Source organism: Heloderma suspectum, chromosome 7 (genome assembly GCF_057233095.1).
Source record: "Heloderma suspectum isolate Gila_16-S chromosome 7, 16-S_ref, whole genome shotgun sequence".
Taxonomy (NCBI): domain Eukaryota; kingdom Metazoa; phylum Chordata; class Lepidosauria; order Squamata; family Helodermatidae; genus Heloderma; species Heloderma suspectum.
The window spans coordinates 43,846,852-43,865,446 of NC_139464.1; the positions used below are offsets into that span (position 1 = coordinate 43,846,852).

At 43.8% G+C, this 18,595-nt stretch overlaps 1 protein-coding gene across 2 annotated transcripts in view; it reads right to left on the reverse strand.

Moving 5' to 3' along the window:
- Positions 1–423: 423 nt before the first annotated feature.
- The window catches only part of PDGFB (platelet derived growth factor subunit B), a 32,746-nt gene continuing 14,574 nt past the window's right edge, over positions 424–18,595 (reverse strand). The window contains exons 2-7 of one of the 2 annotated variants that reach the window (XM_084809875.1): positions 14,854–14,950; positions 7,853–7,942; positions 6,734–6,939; positions 4,721–4,856; positions 4,387–4,557; positions 424–2,391 (exon numbers count right to left, since the gene is read on the reverse strand). In XM_084809875.1, coding sequence (XP_084666001.1) covers positions 4,421–4,557; positions 4,721–4,856; positions 6,734–6,939; positions 7,853–7,942; positions 14,854–14,950 — 666 coding nt within the window. In that variant the 3' untranslated portion in view covers positions 424–2,391; positions 4,387–4,420. The remainder of the gene's footprint in view (positions 2,392–4,386; positions 4,558–4,720; positions 4,857–6,733; positions 6,940–7,852; positions 7,943–14,853; positions 14,951–18,595) is intronic. The other variant, XM_084809876.1, reaches the window with a different exon arrangement.

Sequence of the window (18,595 nt, forward strand, 5' to 3'; positions counted from 1 at the left end):
ATCATGGTGGGATGATAGGAGTACACATCTGGAGGGCTGAGAACACAGGAAGCTGCCTTATACTGAGTCAGACCATTGGCCCATCTAGCCCAGTATTGTCAACACTTACTGGCAGGAGCTCTCCAGGGTTTCAGGCAGTATTCTTTCCTCGCCCTATCTGGAGAAGCCAAGGATCGAAGCTGGGGCCTTCTGCATGCCAAGCATGTGCTCTATCACCCTATGCTTTCTTTGCCTTTCCCGTTTTGCAACAAGATAATACAGTGAACGAAAGGAGCCAAAGAGGTAGATGGAAAGAAAAACCTACAAAGCCTCATTTGCTTCATCCTTCTCTACTCTCCTCACCAACCTTTCAGATATATGTAGGTGATTAGTCCCTTTTCTATTTCAGATAAGGTGAACGTCTTTCCTTTTTATTTATTTTTTCTAATCATTTCTGAAAGTAGGCCCACTCTTTCACTCTATCCAGTCACAAAAAGCATATGTGAATCGCATTTGTTCATGAATTGGAATAGCTTGTGAACCTTTAAAAGGGTTAATGAATCTAAGGGTTGGAGAGATGAAATGTAGGAGAATGGGGAAATATAGACGATTAAAATAGCACAAGTGGTTAATGAGGGCCAATTCATTCTGCTTGCCTTCTTTGCTTCTGCCACATCTATTGGATGCTACTCACTGGATTCTTGTCCAGGAACTCTGGTTGAACAGCACTAGAAGTGCTTGGTAAGGTGCAAAGATATTCAGTATCACTTGGCATTTTGGAATAAATCTATGTGATGCATTGCACACACCATAGATTCTCTTATGGCTGTCAGGGGGCTTTGCACAACTTCCTTTCTGGCAGATCACAGGATGTTAACCTGAGGTTATTAATATGGTTTAGCATCTGGAACATCTGCCTATTAATTGCTGTGCCAAAGGAGGGCTGGCAATAACAGTGGCCATAAATAAACATAAGGGACACTTATGATATGGGTTGTGCTGATGATATAACATATATAACTGAGTCATACCAGCAACCCATTCAAGCCGCTACTGCAGCCTTCTCCAACCTGGTGCTCTCTAGCTGTTTGGAACTGCAACTCCTATCAGCCCCAGCCAGCACAGCCAATGATCAGGAATAATGAGAGTTGTAGTCCAAAACATCTAGAGGGAACCAGATTGGGGAAGGCTGCCCTACTGTTTATTCCAGGGGTGGGCAACCTGTAACCCTTCAGATGTTTGGTCTCTCATCAGCCCTAGCCAGCATACCCAATAGTGAGGTATGAAAGGGGTGGTAGGCCAAAACATCTGGAGGGCCTCAAGCTGCCTACACCTGGTTTACCCTGAGAAGCGTGATCTTTCCATGGTCCCAAGCAGTGGTTTCTGTCCACACTGGTACTTAAGATCCTGTATAGAAGTGACATTGATTGCCCATGTTCAAAGAAGATGTTGTGATACAGTTATAGCCCCTTCTCCTAAAAAGCAAAGTCTCATTCTAGCCGCCATGGAAGCAGCAACCACAAGTGTAGCAGACCAGGCTGGCTAGGAGCCCCAGTTTATCCAGTGCTTGTAATCGTCACTTTACTGAATGCAAACCCATTAACAAAACCTCACAGTGACCCATGCAAAAAACAAACAATTTCAAATTCCAACTGATATAGGAGATTGGAAACAGGATAACCCTAGCCCGCCTTATAATCATGTGCAAAGAAGGCCTCGTTGATCCAAGGGGATCCCTGGATGGGTGGGAGCAGTGGTTCCTCTACAGTACAGCTGCTCCCCTCCTGTTCACTGTCCCACACACCCCATTGAGTTGACAGCAGGAAGTCTTGGGTACATGTATTTTGCTCTCATTGCTTCGTTCTCCGAGGCATGGCATGTTTAGTGGTTTTAAAAATAAAATACGCATACACACATTAAAATATCTATTCAGACATGACATTAGAAGTCTTTAGTGCATTTGCTGTCATTGGTTGTCACTCTGACTTGTGCCCACTGCCACTGTAAACAGCCTGAGCCCAGCTAACTCCTGGATGGGAACAAGAAGGAAAAGGAGGGAAAAGACCTTTCTTATCCTCCTGTTTCCCGCACAGCCTTTCAAAAGGAGACTGGCACCACAAGTCTTTGCCACGTTTCCACTGCATTTGCTGTGGCAGGAAGCATATTGTCCATCCAAATTGCTGCATCTTTTGCAGTTTATTCCCCACCCCAGTCTTCTTCCTTTGGGAGGATGCTGAAATGCAATTAAGAAGTGAGAACTTGAAGGGTAAACTTTGGTGGGAGAATGAATGTCCAGCAAGCGAGGGATCAGGAAGCACCATTTGCCGTCCAAAGTAGCGTTGAGGCGGATGGACGGCGAGAAACTCTGAGAACCCCATGGGGGCAATACAGCAAATATATTAAATAATAAACCTGGAAGGTAAGCAGAGAGAAAAGTTGGGTTGGGATTGCACCTTGCCCTGCCAAATCAGTTTCATTCTAGTTATTCTCTGTACGATGGCCAACATTCTCCTAAAGAAGGTCATAGCTGACAGAGACTCTTCTCCTACAGAGGACCTTTCTACAAATGTAGTTATTTTTCAGAAACTCATCCATTCTTTTAAATCCATTGTTCAAAATCCATTGTTTTAGTTTCTACACAATTTGGGGTTTTATTTTTTTTGAGGGGGAAAACACTGTAGTGGTAAGAAGAAGAGTGTGAATAGTAAGGGGCAATAGAGTGTGTTGGTTGGAGAATTGGACAGAAATGGGCAATATTATGCTCCATTTAAGTTCTATCAAAGCCATTCCTTTGTTTAATCTATACCATTTTAGTGAAGAGCTAAGCTGCCAGCCTGACAGACTAGTGACTTGTTCCTTCCCTTTGATTAGGTCTTTCCAATCAACAGAGCTATGTATTCACTACACGTATTATGCCTTCCTTCCTGGACAGGTGATGGGCCATTAAGTCTAATCAAAGATCTGTGAATTCAGTTTCCGTGATAGACAAATCCCAGTGGAGGAAATATTTATTCCTTGTCTCTTCCTCTCATTCTTTGGTTTTCTAATATGATGATAAATTAATGGTAAAGTCCCATGTGACTCAGAAGGGAACAGTGTTTCAAATTAATCTACATGGGCTTGAGGAGCTCAGCTTTCTCAAATTGCCAGGTAACATTTTATATAAAACGCAGATTGCAAAGTTAACTTGAGCATCTTCAGTAGGCAAGAATGTGAAATACCGCGTACTACGCTGTGGGCCGGAATGAAACCTACACAGCAAAGGGAGACAAAGCAGAGCCAGCGTCTGCTCATGATGTCCAAATGACACTGGTATGATGTTGGTATGGGGTCCTCTCATGCCACATTATACCTCCTTGTTCAGGAGACATCTATACTGCCACTCTCATGTTAAATTCCAGGGTTTTCTACACTAGTCTTTTAATCTGGAATTGCCATCCTTTATTTGTAAACATTTTGGGGACCATCTGCAAGAACGTAACAAGTTAAGAAGAGCCCTGCTGGACCAGACCAATGGCCTATGTAGTCCAGTATTCTGTTTCCATTGGAGCATCTGGCTGGCCACTGTGCGAACCCCACAAGCAGAATAGAGTGTGATAGCACTCTCCCACTCATGTTCCCCAGCAGCTGGCATTGAGAGATATATAATGTTCAATATTGGAGGTAATATATTGCTATTATGACTTGTAGCCATTAATTGCCTTACCCTCCATGTAAATTCAGACAACTTTGTTAGAAAACTGTTGCATTCTTGTGTTGTATTTTTCAGACCTGATTTTTGACATTTGTTTTTACAATAAAATGCAATTGCATCACCAGTATGGACAAGCTACTGTGCCTTTAATTAAAAGTTTTCTCCTTGCAGTTTCTGCCCCCATTGGTGCTTCCTTTTCAGCATAGGAGGGGGGATTAATTGTTCCTTAATTAATCAGTTCCTGTTCCCTGCATGGATGGAGCTTTAATTACTGGCTTCCTTCCATTCTTTTCTTTTTGTAAAAGGGAAATAACCGGGGGGGGGGGGAATGAAAGAAAGCCAGTAACAGCCCCCTCCCCTGCCAGAGGGAACAGAAGCTGACTTAAGGGACTCTCATGTTGAGTCCCCCAGCCATGATGAAAAAGAAGCAACAACAGGTGTGGAACCTGAAAGGAGGAAGCTTCCAATTAACACTGCAGGGGACATTTGTTGTGTGGGACTTACTCATAAGTAATTATAGAAAGATCTTAACCACAGGGTGTTGCTGGATAATATATTATATTAATTGTTGTGTGGAATGGGTCATCTTAATTCCACTTCCAGCTGACTGCGGAAAAGCAATGCCTCAGCAATACTTGAGGGCCCTAGAGTAAAAGCAACCCAGGGAGGTTCCTGTGCATGCACTACACATCAGTTGTATTTGTTACAGTTACCTGACATTTGCACTTTTGCCTGCCAGCATCTCTATTATGCTGGGTAGATTTCTTTCAGCGCCTTCTTATCGTTCACATGCTTGAACTTCCGATGCTTCCTTTTTCGTGGCAGCAACCGCTGCGCTCGTGCCCTGGCTGGAAGAGAAGCCACAGTGCTCAGTGGAGGCCCACCTGCCAGAAAAGGAGGGAGCACAACATACACTGGTATGCAACAGCTGACTGAGATTGAAAAACAAATTTCTTTTCTTCCTAGAAGCCTTCCCAGACATTCCTTCCACCAGGTTTCCCTTCATGCCCATCCAACTCTCATAAACATCAGTTCTACAGTACTCACCTCTGTGCTCACGTGAATTTGCCCGACTGAAAAGCCGGGATGCGATTGCCTCACATCGACACTCCAGGTGGTCCTCCAAGGCCACAATGGCTTTATTAAAGAATGGCTTCATTCGGACAATTTCTATCTTGTTTACCTGTCAGGAGAGATTAAAAACAACAACACAAATCCATGATATGTAAACATGCTGAATTAACCTTCACTCAACCAGGGCTGCTGGTATTACATATTTTATACAGAAAAAAAATTATATTAATCAATGTAATAAATAAATAATTTTTGATACATTTTCAAAGTCCTTTACAGCCTTTGGGTAAAATGCAGACATAGCACCATTCATCATAGCTACCACATTCACTTGTCTGGGCGATCAGGGTCATTTTACTAAAATAATCTGGGAATTGCAAAGGTGCACTTTGAGGTACACCATGATCTAGGAATCACAAAGTACTCCTACTTATTGCTTATGATATTCCCTCACTGCTGATCCTATAAAAAGCACAAGCTGTGTGTTGGGCCCATAGAGCTGGAAGAGATCAAGAGGCCACCCTCTTTGCGAGAGACCATCACGCACCACCAGTGCCACTCTCCCTCCCACCTGCCCCAGATCAGCCTGCCACATTATATCTCAAGTAAACAGCAAATGCACTGCAAGAAGATAACTGCGGAGCAAATAATTCCAGATTGCTCCAGCTAGCTGTTAAATGGGTTAAATTTGTGTTATGATGATGGCTTGAAGAATTCCTATTGCTTAGACGAAGGCAACTTTAAAAAGTGGATTAGAGTGTGGGACTGTATCCTGCCCAGAAAATTAACAATAGCCCAATTCTCTGTCTGTTTATCTTTCTTTGAAAGCCCTACTCTGTACACTTCAGGACACATGGTGTTGGCTAGACACACGTTTCCAACCTAACAATATAGGAATCCCTATTTTCAGAGAAAGCATTTCCAGGTCACATTTTCTGGCTAGCCATTGACCTCATTTGCTTTTTTTCCACAAAAACAATTCCCTTTACTGCCAACCCCCCACCCCCCCTTTCATTCTGTCCTCCTATTCAGTGTGGCTTTCTGGAAAAAGGAATTTCCCACACATGGATGATGTAATATCTTCCCCTCTCCCATGCTTTCTTACCCATGGAAGGCCCATGGAATTCTCCCTCACACATAGGTCAAGCAAGGGATTTGCATTATATTTTTTAAAAAATTGTCTGGGAGGAAGCATAGCGATCACTATTGGCTGGATATTTAGCAGGGCTGAGAGGCCAGCTGGCCTGCTTACAACACATCCAGATGGGATTATAAGGAGGATCCTCTGACTTATTGGAGTATTTGCTAGGAGAGGAAGGTGTGCTAGCGTGGTAATGGATCCCAGTAGGTCAGCATATTCAGATCTGCCAGTTCTACCATAAGACTGCTGGTTTTAAGGTTGATTTACGTCTCTACCTGCATGTTGCTTTTGCACTGCATAGCGCAGTGCTGAGTGTTTTACAGAATGCTTGTTTCTTCACCAGAGCATCCAAAATAAAGCCACTGGTAACTTTGGCTACAATCCTATATACACTGACATGGGAGTATGTCCCACTGAACACAGTACAGCTTACTTCTGAGCAGCTGTACACTCCCTATACATGTATATAGGAACACTCTGTAAGTTAAATATACATGCAAGATCAGATCAAAAGCACTATGCAAGAACTCGGCTCTTCAGCATTAAGATAAACAACATAAGCTTCACAAAGCTCAACTGTTTCCTGGGTTGTTACTTGAAAGTGGAAACCAAGAGCTTGTGGCTTGTGCACTTTGCTCGTCCCTGCAATTCCTGGGTGAATCAGGAATTGCTGATGTGTGAACTGGGTCTAGGTCTATCTTGTTAGATTTCCAAAAGTTTCCAAATTACTGCACTCTATTGACTGCAAAAGAACTAATTCTGTAGGGTGGTGATGATGTTGATGATGATGATGATTTACTTGAACAGAGAGAATAAAGACTTGTGGAGAGGGACGCAAGTCCTACCTGGATGTGTCGCACACGAACCTGCATGGGGCGACACTGCATGCTTCGTGTGTTGCAGCAGCCTGTGCACCGCTGGACTTCCACACATGGTGGCCACACAAGGAAGTTGGCATTGGTGGGATCCACCATGCTCCGGGAGATTTCAAAGACTTCGGTCCGCGTCTTGCACTCAGCAATTACTGCTGCCTCTATAGATTCCTCTCCACCTGGAAGGGTCCAAGAGGAAAACCTCTTAGCAAAATCAACTTTGAAGCACAAGGCTATATTCTGCCTAAGCACTGACATATTTGACTTGTGTGACTTGTATTTGACTTGTAGGGCTACCAATAGAATTCCCCCCCCCCCAAAAAAAAAGATCAGATGTCAAGTCCTCATGTTCATGGATAAGAGTTTGGAAACGTTTGGGACATTTCTCTTACATAAGCCGAAACTATTCACGGCCTTGGGAAGTCTTGTAGTAGTCAAGGAATGGAGGTACCACACTCAGCACTGTCCTGAGTCATTTTCCAAACTCTGGTAATTGCACCTCTGCACTACTGCCTAAAATTAGTGCTACTGCACTAAAAGAAAGTAATACTATTTTGTATAATTCACTCCAATTGAAGAAATTATATTGTCCACCTGCAGAATCTGAGATTTATTGTTGTTTGGTACAAAATTCCTGATGTCTAACCATCTCAGAGGCAGTGAATTAGAGACCAAAGAAGCTAAATTCCCAAGATCAGGGAAGCAGTTACTGGAATGTAAGATAATGACTTGCATGTAAAATGCATTTGCTTTAGTTAATCACGTACGTATCCTGCCCTTCCTCAAAACAACCCTGTGAGATAGGTTAAGCAGAAAGGTAGTGACTGGCCCAGGGTTGCCCAGTGAGCTTCATGCATGATAAGGTACTGGAACTCAGGTGTTCCTGGTCCAAGTCTAACACCATCTACTACTACATCACACTGGCTTTAATGTGATGGTACCAAAAGCCACCACAGACCACACAGACAAACCTTCCATATCACCTGAACAGAAAGACACAGTGTCACTCATATTGTCCACTGTATCTACAAGTCCAGTCTTGTGCCTGAATTTCGGCACACAGAGGTCAGGTATGCCATGTCTACAACTCACCAAGACTTCGTCTCCCTCGGGAAAAAGGAACAGGATTTTGATCAGGATGTATTCTGGTGGAGTTCAGGTATGAACTGGAGCTATCTTCTTCTGCAAGAGAAAACAACAACAATGTAGTTAAATAAGGCAATGTAAAAGTTACACCACCAAAGCAAGCATGTGAAGATTCACAGAATCTAAAGAAGGAGATTCACTGGTTCAGGTAGAGCACTACCGTATCTCCTTAGGGTAATTATTAGGAAGGTCAACTAGGGTTAATAACTAGAATGAGTATAGTGTAACGAACATGCAGGATAGCTTATACTATTCCAGTAAAACCTCCATGACCTGCAGCTTCCCCCCATCTCCATATTTCTGCAGCACAAAATAAATTATACAGACCAACCAAATGTATGTAACTTGGTTTATTTTGCATAAGCTTGCTCAGTCTCCATGATTTCGTCTGAAATCTGGAGGGGTGGGGGGAATTCCTACCAAGACACAGCAATAAGGCTTTGGAGCAACAGAGGTATATGGGTAAAGGAATGTAACTGGAGGCCACAAGGAAAAGATGGACAGTCATGCAAAGGTAAGGAATCTCCAACCCTTGAATGATGGAATTCTTTTCCAATTGGCTATGTAAATGTACCCCCAAATAGCCAGAAAGGAAGGAAATATGTTACGTGGGGATTTTTTTTTTTAAAGAAAGGTAAGAATGTTGGGAATCCACATTCTGTACCAGAAGCCAAATTCTGAATATCTGAGATTCAAGCAAACAGCCTTAGGAGTACACATACCTTAACATCAGAGCCTTGAATAGTAGAAATGGAAAATGCTACACATTTCAGGTTAACATAGGGCAGTTCATAGCGTGGAAGTGGGCACGCCCACTACCACGCCTATGGGATTTGGTCACAAACACCATGCCAAAGATGTTTTGAAGTTAACTTGAAAATGTTCCAAGAAATATGTTTTTATATAAGAACCAGACATGGAACAACCGATTGGTTCAAAATTGGGAAAGGAGTACGACAAGGCTGCATATTGTCACCCTGCTTATTTAACTTATATGCAGAGTACATCATGAGAAATGCTGGGTTGGATGAATCAGAGGTCGGAATTAAGATTGCCGGGAGAATTATCAACAACCTCCGATATGCAGACGATACCACCCTAATGGCAGAAAGCGAAGAGGATCTCAAGAGCCTCTTGTTGAGGGTGAAAGAGGAGAGTGCAAAAGCTGGTTTGAAACTCAACATTAAAAAAACTAAGATCATGTCATCTGGCCCTATCACTTCCTGGCATATAGAAGGGGAAGAAATGGAAGCAGTGACAGATTTTACTTTCTTGGGCTCCAAGATCACCGCAGACGGTGACTGTAGCCATGAAATTAAAAGACGCTTGCTCCTTGGGAGGAAAGCTATGGCCAACCTAGACAGCATAGTAAGAAGTAGAGACATCACCTTGCCAACAAAGGTCCATCTAATCAAAGCTATGGTTTTCCCAGTAGTAATGTATGGCTGTGAGAGCTGGACTATAAGGAAGGCTGAGCGCCGAAGAATTGATGCTTTCGAACTGTGGTGCTGGAGAAGACTCTTACGAGTCCCCTGGACTGCAAGGAGGTCAAATCAGTCCATCCTAAAGGAAATCAACCCTGACTGCTCATTGGAAGGACAGATAATGAAGCTGAAGCTCCAATATTTTGGCCACCTAATGCGAAGAGAAAACTCCCTGGAAAAGACCCTGATGCTGGGAAAGACTGAAGGCAAAAGGAGAAGGGGACGGCAGAGGATGAGATGGCTAGATAGCATCACGGATGCAATGAATATGAACCTGAGCACACTCCGGGAGAGAGCGCAGGACAGGAAGGCCTGGCGTGCTATGGTCCATGGGGTCACGAAGAGTCGGACACGACTGAACGACTGAACAACAACAACAAGTGTCACACCATATCTCACTCCCAAATTATTAACATTTTTCAGAATTTTGGAATGCTATCCATGTTATTTAGACAGTTGTCCAACAATTCCTCGCTCTTCTCTGCCTTGATCTGAAAAGGGTTGCACAAGATGGAGAAGAGTGGAGTTATCAGAGAGTAAACAGTAGACTAAAACTCAACAGAGAGGTTGCATTGCAAGCCTCCAAATAAGGCACCCACTATTGTACCATCCAAAAGAGCAACAAAGATTTTTCAACAACCTGTACATAGAGTGAGAAAATATATCCTGCACCTATTGAATAGGTTCTGTTTACAGAAGGACTGAGCAGAGATGAGAAAATCCTATGAATGAATTAATATTTATTTATTTATTTATACCCCGCCTTTCTATGAAAAAATGGCACTCAAGGTGGCTTATAGAAACAATTTAAAATAGATTAAAACAATAAAATACATTAAAATACAATAAAAACATAACAATTACAGAATAAAAACAGCACCCAATCCACAGACCCACTTACAGGCCTGCTTGAATAAAGCGGTCTTTGCCTGCCATTAGAAGGATAACAAAGAGGGAGCAAACCTCACCTCCCCTGGGAGAGAGTTCCACAGCCTGGGAGCGGCCTCCGAAATGGCCCTCTCTCGCCTCTCCAAACACATCTCTAATGGTGGTGGTCTTGAAAGAAGGGCTTCTCCAGAAGATCTAAAGGACTGGGCAGGCTCGTATGGAAGAAGGCAGTCTTTCAGATAGCCTGGTCCCAAGCCATATTGGGCTTTATAAGTCAGTTAACGTACCTTACAAAGCAGCTTCTCTCATATGAACAATCCACCCCACTTCATATTAACATCTACAGGCAATATCCTCCAAGTTTCATCCACTTGTCAAGCAAAAGCTAGGACAGCTCTGAATCTCCTTCCTAAGGAAAGCCTACAAGAGCCTGCATCCTTTCTAGACTAAACATTTTCCTATGATTACCTATATATTGGATTTTAGTGTTGCTGTTTAATGCCATTGTTGTATATGAGGTTTGCCTGTAGTGTTGTTGTTTTGTTAGTTTCCCTGGGCCTGTTTTGGATAAACATTTTTAAAATGACCAACAGATAGATGCATGATTCAAGAGTGGTGCAGCAAAAGATTTGGAAGACGTAAGAAGTTCTCTATTTATCCATCTCGCCCAGTTTTTTAATGCTCTGACTGGCAGAAGCCCTCCAGAGTCTCAGGCAGAGGCCTTTCGTATCACCTGCTACCTAATCCTTTTTAAGTGGAGATCCTAGGGATTGAACCTGGAGCCTTTTGCATGCTAAACATGTGTATACCAATGTCTCTCCCTGTCATTCAACTGGGTGACAGGATCAGGAGAGCATATTACATTTTAGGCACTGAGGTTAGTTTGTGAGTGATGGAAATTCCTGCCAGCTTTCAGTTGAGTTCCCTATAAACACACCCCAATGTTTTCCCATAGGGAATGATGAATGAAGCCATTCCTGTCACATCTCCCCAGGCGTCCCTGGGGCTAACAGCCCCTCTAGAATTTAAGTATTTGAAGATAGTTCTCGTCAGCTGCAGGTCTTTCCTTCTATGAACTACTTGACTTGTAATAAGAAGCAGGACAGATGTCAGTACTGTGGGATTAATTTGGATTGTGAGGAACAGGGAATTGAAGGCTTGTGTTTTTCTGTAGAACAGGCAAAATGAAGACAAGCTTCCCACAATGCACGACTAGCTATATCTTTAAGGCCAAAGGAATCACAGCCACAATTTTTCCACATCAGATTCCATACAGACAGCACTGCCTACATAGTTTGGGATGCGGTCGGCAGATGCACAGACTAGGTATCACCAAACTAATTCCATGTGGGCATGGTCAGGAGGGGTGTGAGGCCACAATAGATACTGTGATGCTCAAAGGCTTCAGATGTAATCTCCAGTATATGGGCTGAAACTATCTTGAAAAGCAGTTGTTCCAAATTCGCCTTAAAACAACACATCTCTCGAGGGAACGCGCAAGATTAATCACTGGAACAAAGATGTATCACTTATTCATGCCATAAGGCCTGACAGGCTCTTCCCCAACCTTCTTCCATCCCCCATTCTCTGGAATTTTATCAGGCTAGGGTGGGGGCTGCTTTTGCGCAAAGGTTAAATAGACAAGGAAAAAATAGCAGTGCTGTTGACTCAAAACAAATCTTCTATTGAAAAACAAGAGTTCTCTACTCAACACCCCCCCCTCCCGCCTCCCCTTTTCCCCAGGGGTGTCCTTCTCTTTGATAGGGCAGTACAGCTACTGATGAAGGGGGTGGCAGGCCCAACTTTGGAAAAGCCAGTGCTGCTAATTTTGGAAGCCACACCATTGTGTGGCTTGTGTAGTCCAAAAGAAAAGGGGGGGGGAGTGAAGTGTGGGGAGAGGCCTAGCTGCTTTTCTCTAAGGGAAACAATAGCAGAACACAGCTGGTGCCCTCCCTCTCTCTTTCCCTCCTCCCCTCACAGGCATTTTGAAAGGGAGCGGGAATGCTTTTGAGAATGTGCCAGTGGTCCAACTGGCATAGGAAACAAAAGCAGGAAATTCTGTTCCCCCGTAGATAGCGTCTCGGCAAAGATTACAAAGCTACAAACAGACAAACACAAGGGAGAAGGCAGGGTGCGGGGGGAGAGGACAGGCGGGAGCAGAGGTTGAAGTAGAATGGAATTTACGAAGAAAGCGTTTATAAATACATTCCAGGGCCAACCCGGTGGCCATGACGCGTGCTCACATTCCTGCACGTGCCAAAATCTCCTCAATCTGAGTGCCACTGTGTGACCTCAGTCCTATGCGCAGGTATCCCCAGAACGCCACCACACAGCCAAGGAAAGATCCATTATCCAGACAAGCAGTAAATCTACCATCTCCATGCTGCCTGATGTTGCTCATTTCTTCCTTTTCCACAAGAGAGAGAGATCAGGAGTAGAAAAACCAACAGGGCAGAAACTGCACCATGAATCATGGACATCTAATTTGTAGTGCAGAATCTGATGGAATTCCCAGGCTCCTGAAAACCTCTTCCCAAGTCTAAAAAACAGATTTTTGTTTAGTGTTAGTAATAATTTTGAGTGCGGGGGGGGGGGAGGGGACAGGATGGGACACTAAAACAGACCTATTTGCTAATTAGTTGGAGAAGCGTACTGAGGTCTTATGTTCTCCTGCTCCTATATTCCTCACTCCTGCCCCCCTGCAGGCACATCCCAACATTCTGCATGTGAGGCCTGATTTAAAGTAGCCTTACACATTGGGTTTTCCTTAGCCTAAGAGTGGTGCCTGCTTATGTAAGACTGAAGGTAATAACGCATACACTGCAATCCTAAATAAGTTTATTCAGAAGTAAATCCGCCTGAGTTCAGTGAGGCTTGCTGTCTAGCAAGCACATTTAGAACCACAGCCTTAGCATTTGTATACCATTTTTCCTGAGTGTCCAAAAGCACTTCTGTAATCCTTACAACAAACTTGTACAGCAGGGTTGTCGAAACTCTTTCAGCCCAAGGGCCAAATTCCATTTTAGAGAAGTTCTGGAGGTCCACATTCCTATGGTGGGCGGAGCCCAAAATACCAGATTATTTTAGTTTAAAGCTCTGCTGCCAGAGACTAAGCCTTCGGAGAGGCATTTCAATCTTTTTAGAATGGGGAAAAAACTCTGCAAAAGCAGGAAACCCCCAAACAATTGGTGGTCAGGGGAAAGGAGCGTGACCATCTGGGAAACTTCAGAGGGCTGGATTGGGATCCTAAGCCAATCAGATCTTGCCTGCAGGCTTAAGGTTCAACACTCCTATTGTACAGTAAACCAGTTTTATTATTCAAAGATTGGTGAACTGAGGCTGAGAGAATGTTTGCTTGCCTAAGGCCCACCGAATGAGTTCATGGCTGAGGTGATTTTTAAACCTAGGATTTCTTGGTTCACAGCTCATTCTCTTAGCTGCTATGCTACGGCAGCTCTGAAGGAATGGGGGAGAAGACAGGATGTGAAAAGGGGAGGGGGAATCAGGAGAAAAAGGTAGCGGCAAGCAGGCAAGTTGTCAAGAGGAAGAAGGCCGAGGCATTTAGGTAGAGAGCCATATTGCAACACCTAAATTTGCTGGTGAACCACATCTTTGTTCAATAGGTTACACGTTCAGCTGTGTTTCAAAAATGTTATCTATAACAGCAGTACATTTTATTACACCCTATTAAACATTTCCTTCATCTAGATTTGCCCTTGGCAATTCCTAGTGAATACTGTTGTGATAACATTTCTCAGCAACCACAAAGAGGAAAATGAAGATTCCAGCGGTTAGGAGCCATGGCTTTGCTGCTTTCCACCACCTCCCTAAGGACCTCTGGTGTTACATGCCAAAATGTTCCTGGGTAGAAAGCACAGTTCCATATCCATGCAAAAGCACAGTTTCCACATCCATGAATCCTCTGGGTATTTCCGGTATAGGCTACGACTAGGTACTTAGTACCTACGTACTAGGTACTGCATGACCGTCCTGTGAGTGAATTACCACACACCTGCTTTGTGAGCTATGGGGGTGGAGTGGGGGTGGGCCTTGGCTGCCCAGATATGGCCTGCGGTCTTACATTGTCCACCCTAAATCTAGAGAACAAAGCAGTCACTTACTTTGGAGAGAACACCAACAGTAATATCTGTTGGTGGCACACAATGCCAGCTCAAGGTTTTTGTGGGCCGATGAGCAAGATACCATCAATGCGCCCCCTCCTTCAGTGAGTCTGCCTCCTCACCACCACTGTCATCAGCTGCTGTTGCTCCTCATCCGCATCATTGCTACCACTTGCTTGCTTGACAGGCAGAGAGCCAATGAGCAAGTCAGCAGTGGCATCTACTGCTCATCCTTCTCACCACCACCATTGTCTGAGCCAGAGCGAGAGGCAGGTGAACAAGCAGAGTGCAATGGCGAAGAGGAGGAGCAACGCCAGGGGACTCTTGGCAGGTGCCCAACCATGCCTACCCTTGATGCTGGCCTGAGTGGCATACACATGTATTTGTTCTTGTCTTACTGTTGCTTTTGCCTGGGATTTAAGGAAGAGCAGCATTCATCGTTGAGGAGATTTACCTACGGAGTCTATCCGCAGGACCTGCTGGAGGTCTCTGATGGAGCGCACCGAGCTGTCACTCAGCATTGCATATATCTCTTCAGGGATGGGGTCTCCCTGCCAGACAATAAAGAGAGAGATTAAGTGTTAAATAGGTTTTGTATTGCCATATGCCAGTTTTGTATGAGCTGCTTTACATTTATTACAGGGGAAGGGACTGGAAGAAGTAGAGCCAGCCAAACAGTGGGACAAAATGTGCACACGTGTTCCAAAGCGCGAGATTAGAAACCTCTAAGGGCCCACCATTCTCCATGACAGAATCTCTGCAGAAGAAAAAAAGGATGACGCTTGGGGTGATTCCAGATGGATTGCTCTTAGCCCTACTAATCAAAAGACGTTGTGCAGCTTTTCTGTCTTTTCCACCTTCACAGGTTTTGGGGGGAAAGAAAAAAAGGTGGAAGAAGCAATGGGAAAACCTGGGAGGGTTACAAGCAGAAGATTAAGATGTCTACCCCCACCCCTCACCCCTTGGCAAAATTCCATGAATGAGGCAGGCGATTGCATGATAAAAGCTTCATCTGGAAGCACCCTGGTGACCTTTAGGGATTACACACCCAAGAATTCTGAACATTTTGCTAACAGGCAGATCTTGAGACTGCTTCACAAACATGTTATCTGGGAACTCCTTTTACAATCCTACGCATGTTTTATGTAAATCCATCTGTGTTCAATGGGGCTTACTCCTTTGTAAGGATATTGAGTATTTCAGCCTTAATGTATGCATCTCTGATATCAAGTTAATTACGTTTGAAGATGTTCTTCAGTTTTTCCTCCCCTTATGCTGATTTTATAATTTTGAACCATTATATGGAGACCATGATAACTATTAAAACTAAAGCTGGGAAAGGGATGTTGACTCTTCTTTGACAACATGACTTCTTTTTGTTTGGCAGTGAAAGCCCAAACATAGCAACTTGCATCACACAAAGCTTGTTGCTGTTCAGTCGTTCAGTCGTGTCCGACTCTTCGTGACCCCATGGACCATAGCACGCCAGGCCTTCCTGTCCTGCGCTGTCTCCCGGAGCATGCTCAAGTTCATATTCATTGCATCGGTGATGCTATCTAGCCATCTCATCCTCTGCCATCCCCTTCTCCTTTTGCCTTCAGTCTTTCCCAGCATCAGGGTCTTTTCCAGAGTTTTCTCTTCGCATTAGGTGGCCAAAATATTTGAGCTTCAGCTTCAGTATCTGTCCTTCCAAGCCTTGCCCAACCTGGTTGGGGGCTGTACTACAACCCCCAGCATCCTCCAGTCCGCTGGCTGGTGATGATACTGGTTTTATACACACACACACACACACACACAATTTTATCAAATGCTGGACTGCAGTGTCAATTGACCTGTATTCCAGAGTTCCTTTAACTAAGGAGTTAACTACACTTTATATGCAAATGCACATGTATGAATCCTGGTGATTTTTTTTTTTTTTTAAGGCAGCTTCAAGGCAGGGTGCCTGAGAGCATAGAATTATCAGCCGGGGATGTAACCCTTTCTCCCAGTCATTTCTTAACCCCAAGTAACACCAGCCCTCTCCCTAAGTTACTTTCCCACATTCCACTCTCCCTCCACCCACACAATTCAAAACTCATGTAATCACACAGCTGAAGCTTCATGCAGAGGAGAGTCACTTGGGTGGAGATTTGGAGTGAGGAAATGGCAGGTGGGAAAGGGTTAACAGTTGCCTCTCACCTGCTCCATTCTAAATTACCCCTCTCGAAAATGCTGTTCTAAAAATATATATATATTTCTCAGGGCTCTAATATGCGTGGTTGCGCTTGATAGGTGGTTTTCCCCTAAGGACCACTTCACACATTATTTGTTCTATGCAGAAACATATACACCACATATATCACTGGGTGTGAAAACAACAGGAGTGCCTACTTTGCCACAGTGATATATGCTTTGGAGGCTCAGTATGGTAGCTCCCAAACTTTTGTAATCACAGAGAAAATAAGATACTTGTGAATTTCACGTGTCTCAGCATACAGGAGTGTACACAGAGATGACTGTATAGAACAAATGGCATGTACGGAGCAGCTCTTGGTGTAACATCAGCATATGTGGCACATTCACATCTAAGATAGTTCACATGCCACAAAATTGGAATCCAGATCAGCCCCACGAGAAATGCTAATTGCTTACTTTGTGTATTCAGTAACTACAGAGCAAGCATTAGGCAAGAAAGAGATTAAGATGTGGATGGACATGCTCAACTGATCTAGATTTTCAAGGAGAGATTATCTACTATATCCTCCAAGATCCATTTACTAAACCACCACAGGTTTGCCATTCCATTGTTAAACACACATAAGCATACAACCATTTCTAGGGCAGACTGTGATTATTTTGGCTATAATAGCATTCCACTAGTATAGATTTGTGCCACTCCATAGTTTTCAGCTCTGTATCACAAGCCAGCTTTCTTTTTCAGCACTGTGGGAGAGGCATGAGGAAACATGGGGTAACTAGAGAGCTGTCTGGGGGGTAGGAGGTTGATATAAAATTCTGATGCAAACAGCAGCAGTGAAGAGTGCTCTTGTTGTCATAAAATAGACCAATGTAACGTTTGCAAAGTTAATTAAATGTTCTGTAATGTTGTAACAGTTGCTTAAATGACATCTTCACTCTTCCATTTTCAAATGTCCTAATATTTTTTACATCCAAAGGCTACCCTTCAAGGGGATGACTGGGATGCACTAATCAGTCCTCATCTTGAGCGTTGGGAGGGAGAGGCAGAAATCGGTTGTTCATTGTAATGAAGCCAGTAAAAAAAATAACTGAATCAGCTCCCTTTTTAAAAAATAGTCTTTCTGGTGGTCTTTTGGAAGGAAGAAATAAAGGAGACAGAACGAAGGTTAGAATCGAGGGGAAGTAATTCAGCTTCCTATCCTGGATAGTTGTACTTGAAGCATGCTCAAAAACATCAGGTACAATCCACCAGGAAGTTCTCCTGCACAAGCCCAAACTGAAATGAATGGGAGTTATGGAAGAACATGATTGTGCTTCCAATCAGTTTCCATTCATTTCAGTTAAGGCTTGCACAGGAGAACTTCCTGGTGGATTGCGACTATTGGCAACAAAATAAAACACTCTGGGGTTGTTTGCAAGTGATGGCAGCAAATCATGGGTTAATTAATCAATTAACTCATGACTTGCTGCAGTGTGTGCCATTTTGCATATGCAACCTCAACCTCCATATCTGAACCCAGACACTATGGGTTAATCATGGGTTAAACAACCCACAGCTAACCTAAGAACAAACCATGGATTAACTGTGGGTTGTTTAACCCATGATTAACCCATAGTTTCCAGGTTCAGACATCATGGGGCAGCCTCTCATCAGCCAATCGGAGATTTCATATGCAAAATGGCGGTAAGGTACATGCCTTATACTGAGTCACAGAATTGATCAACTAGCTCAGTACTGTATACACTAGGGGTGGAGGAGGTCTTTCAGCCTGAGAGCCAAATTCCATTTCAGGGAAGCTCTTGGGGCTGCATTGCAGTGGTGAGTGGGTCCAAAGGCAAAAGGGGTTGGGCAAAAAATATCAGCATATTGTAGCTTAAAGCTCTTCCTGCCAGTAACTAAGCCTTAGGAGAGGCATTTCAACCTTTTAGAATGGGGAAGAACATGCACAAAAGCCAGGAAACTAACAAATAATTGGTGGTTGGGGGGGGAAGGGGGGAAGGGGGGGACATCTGGG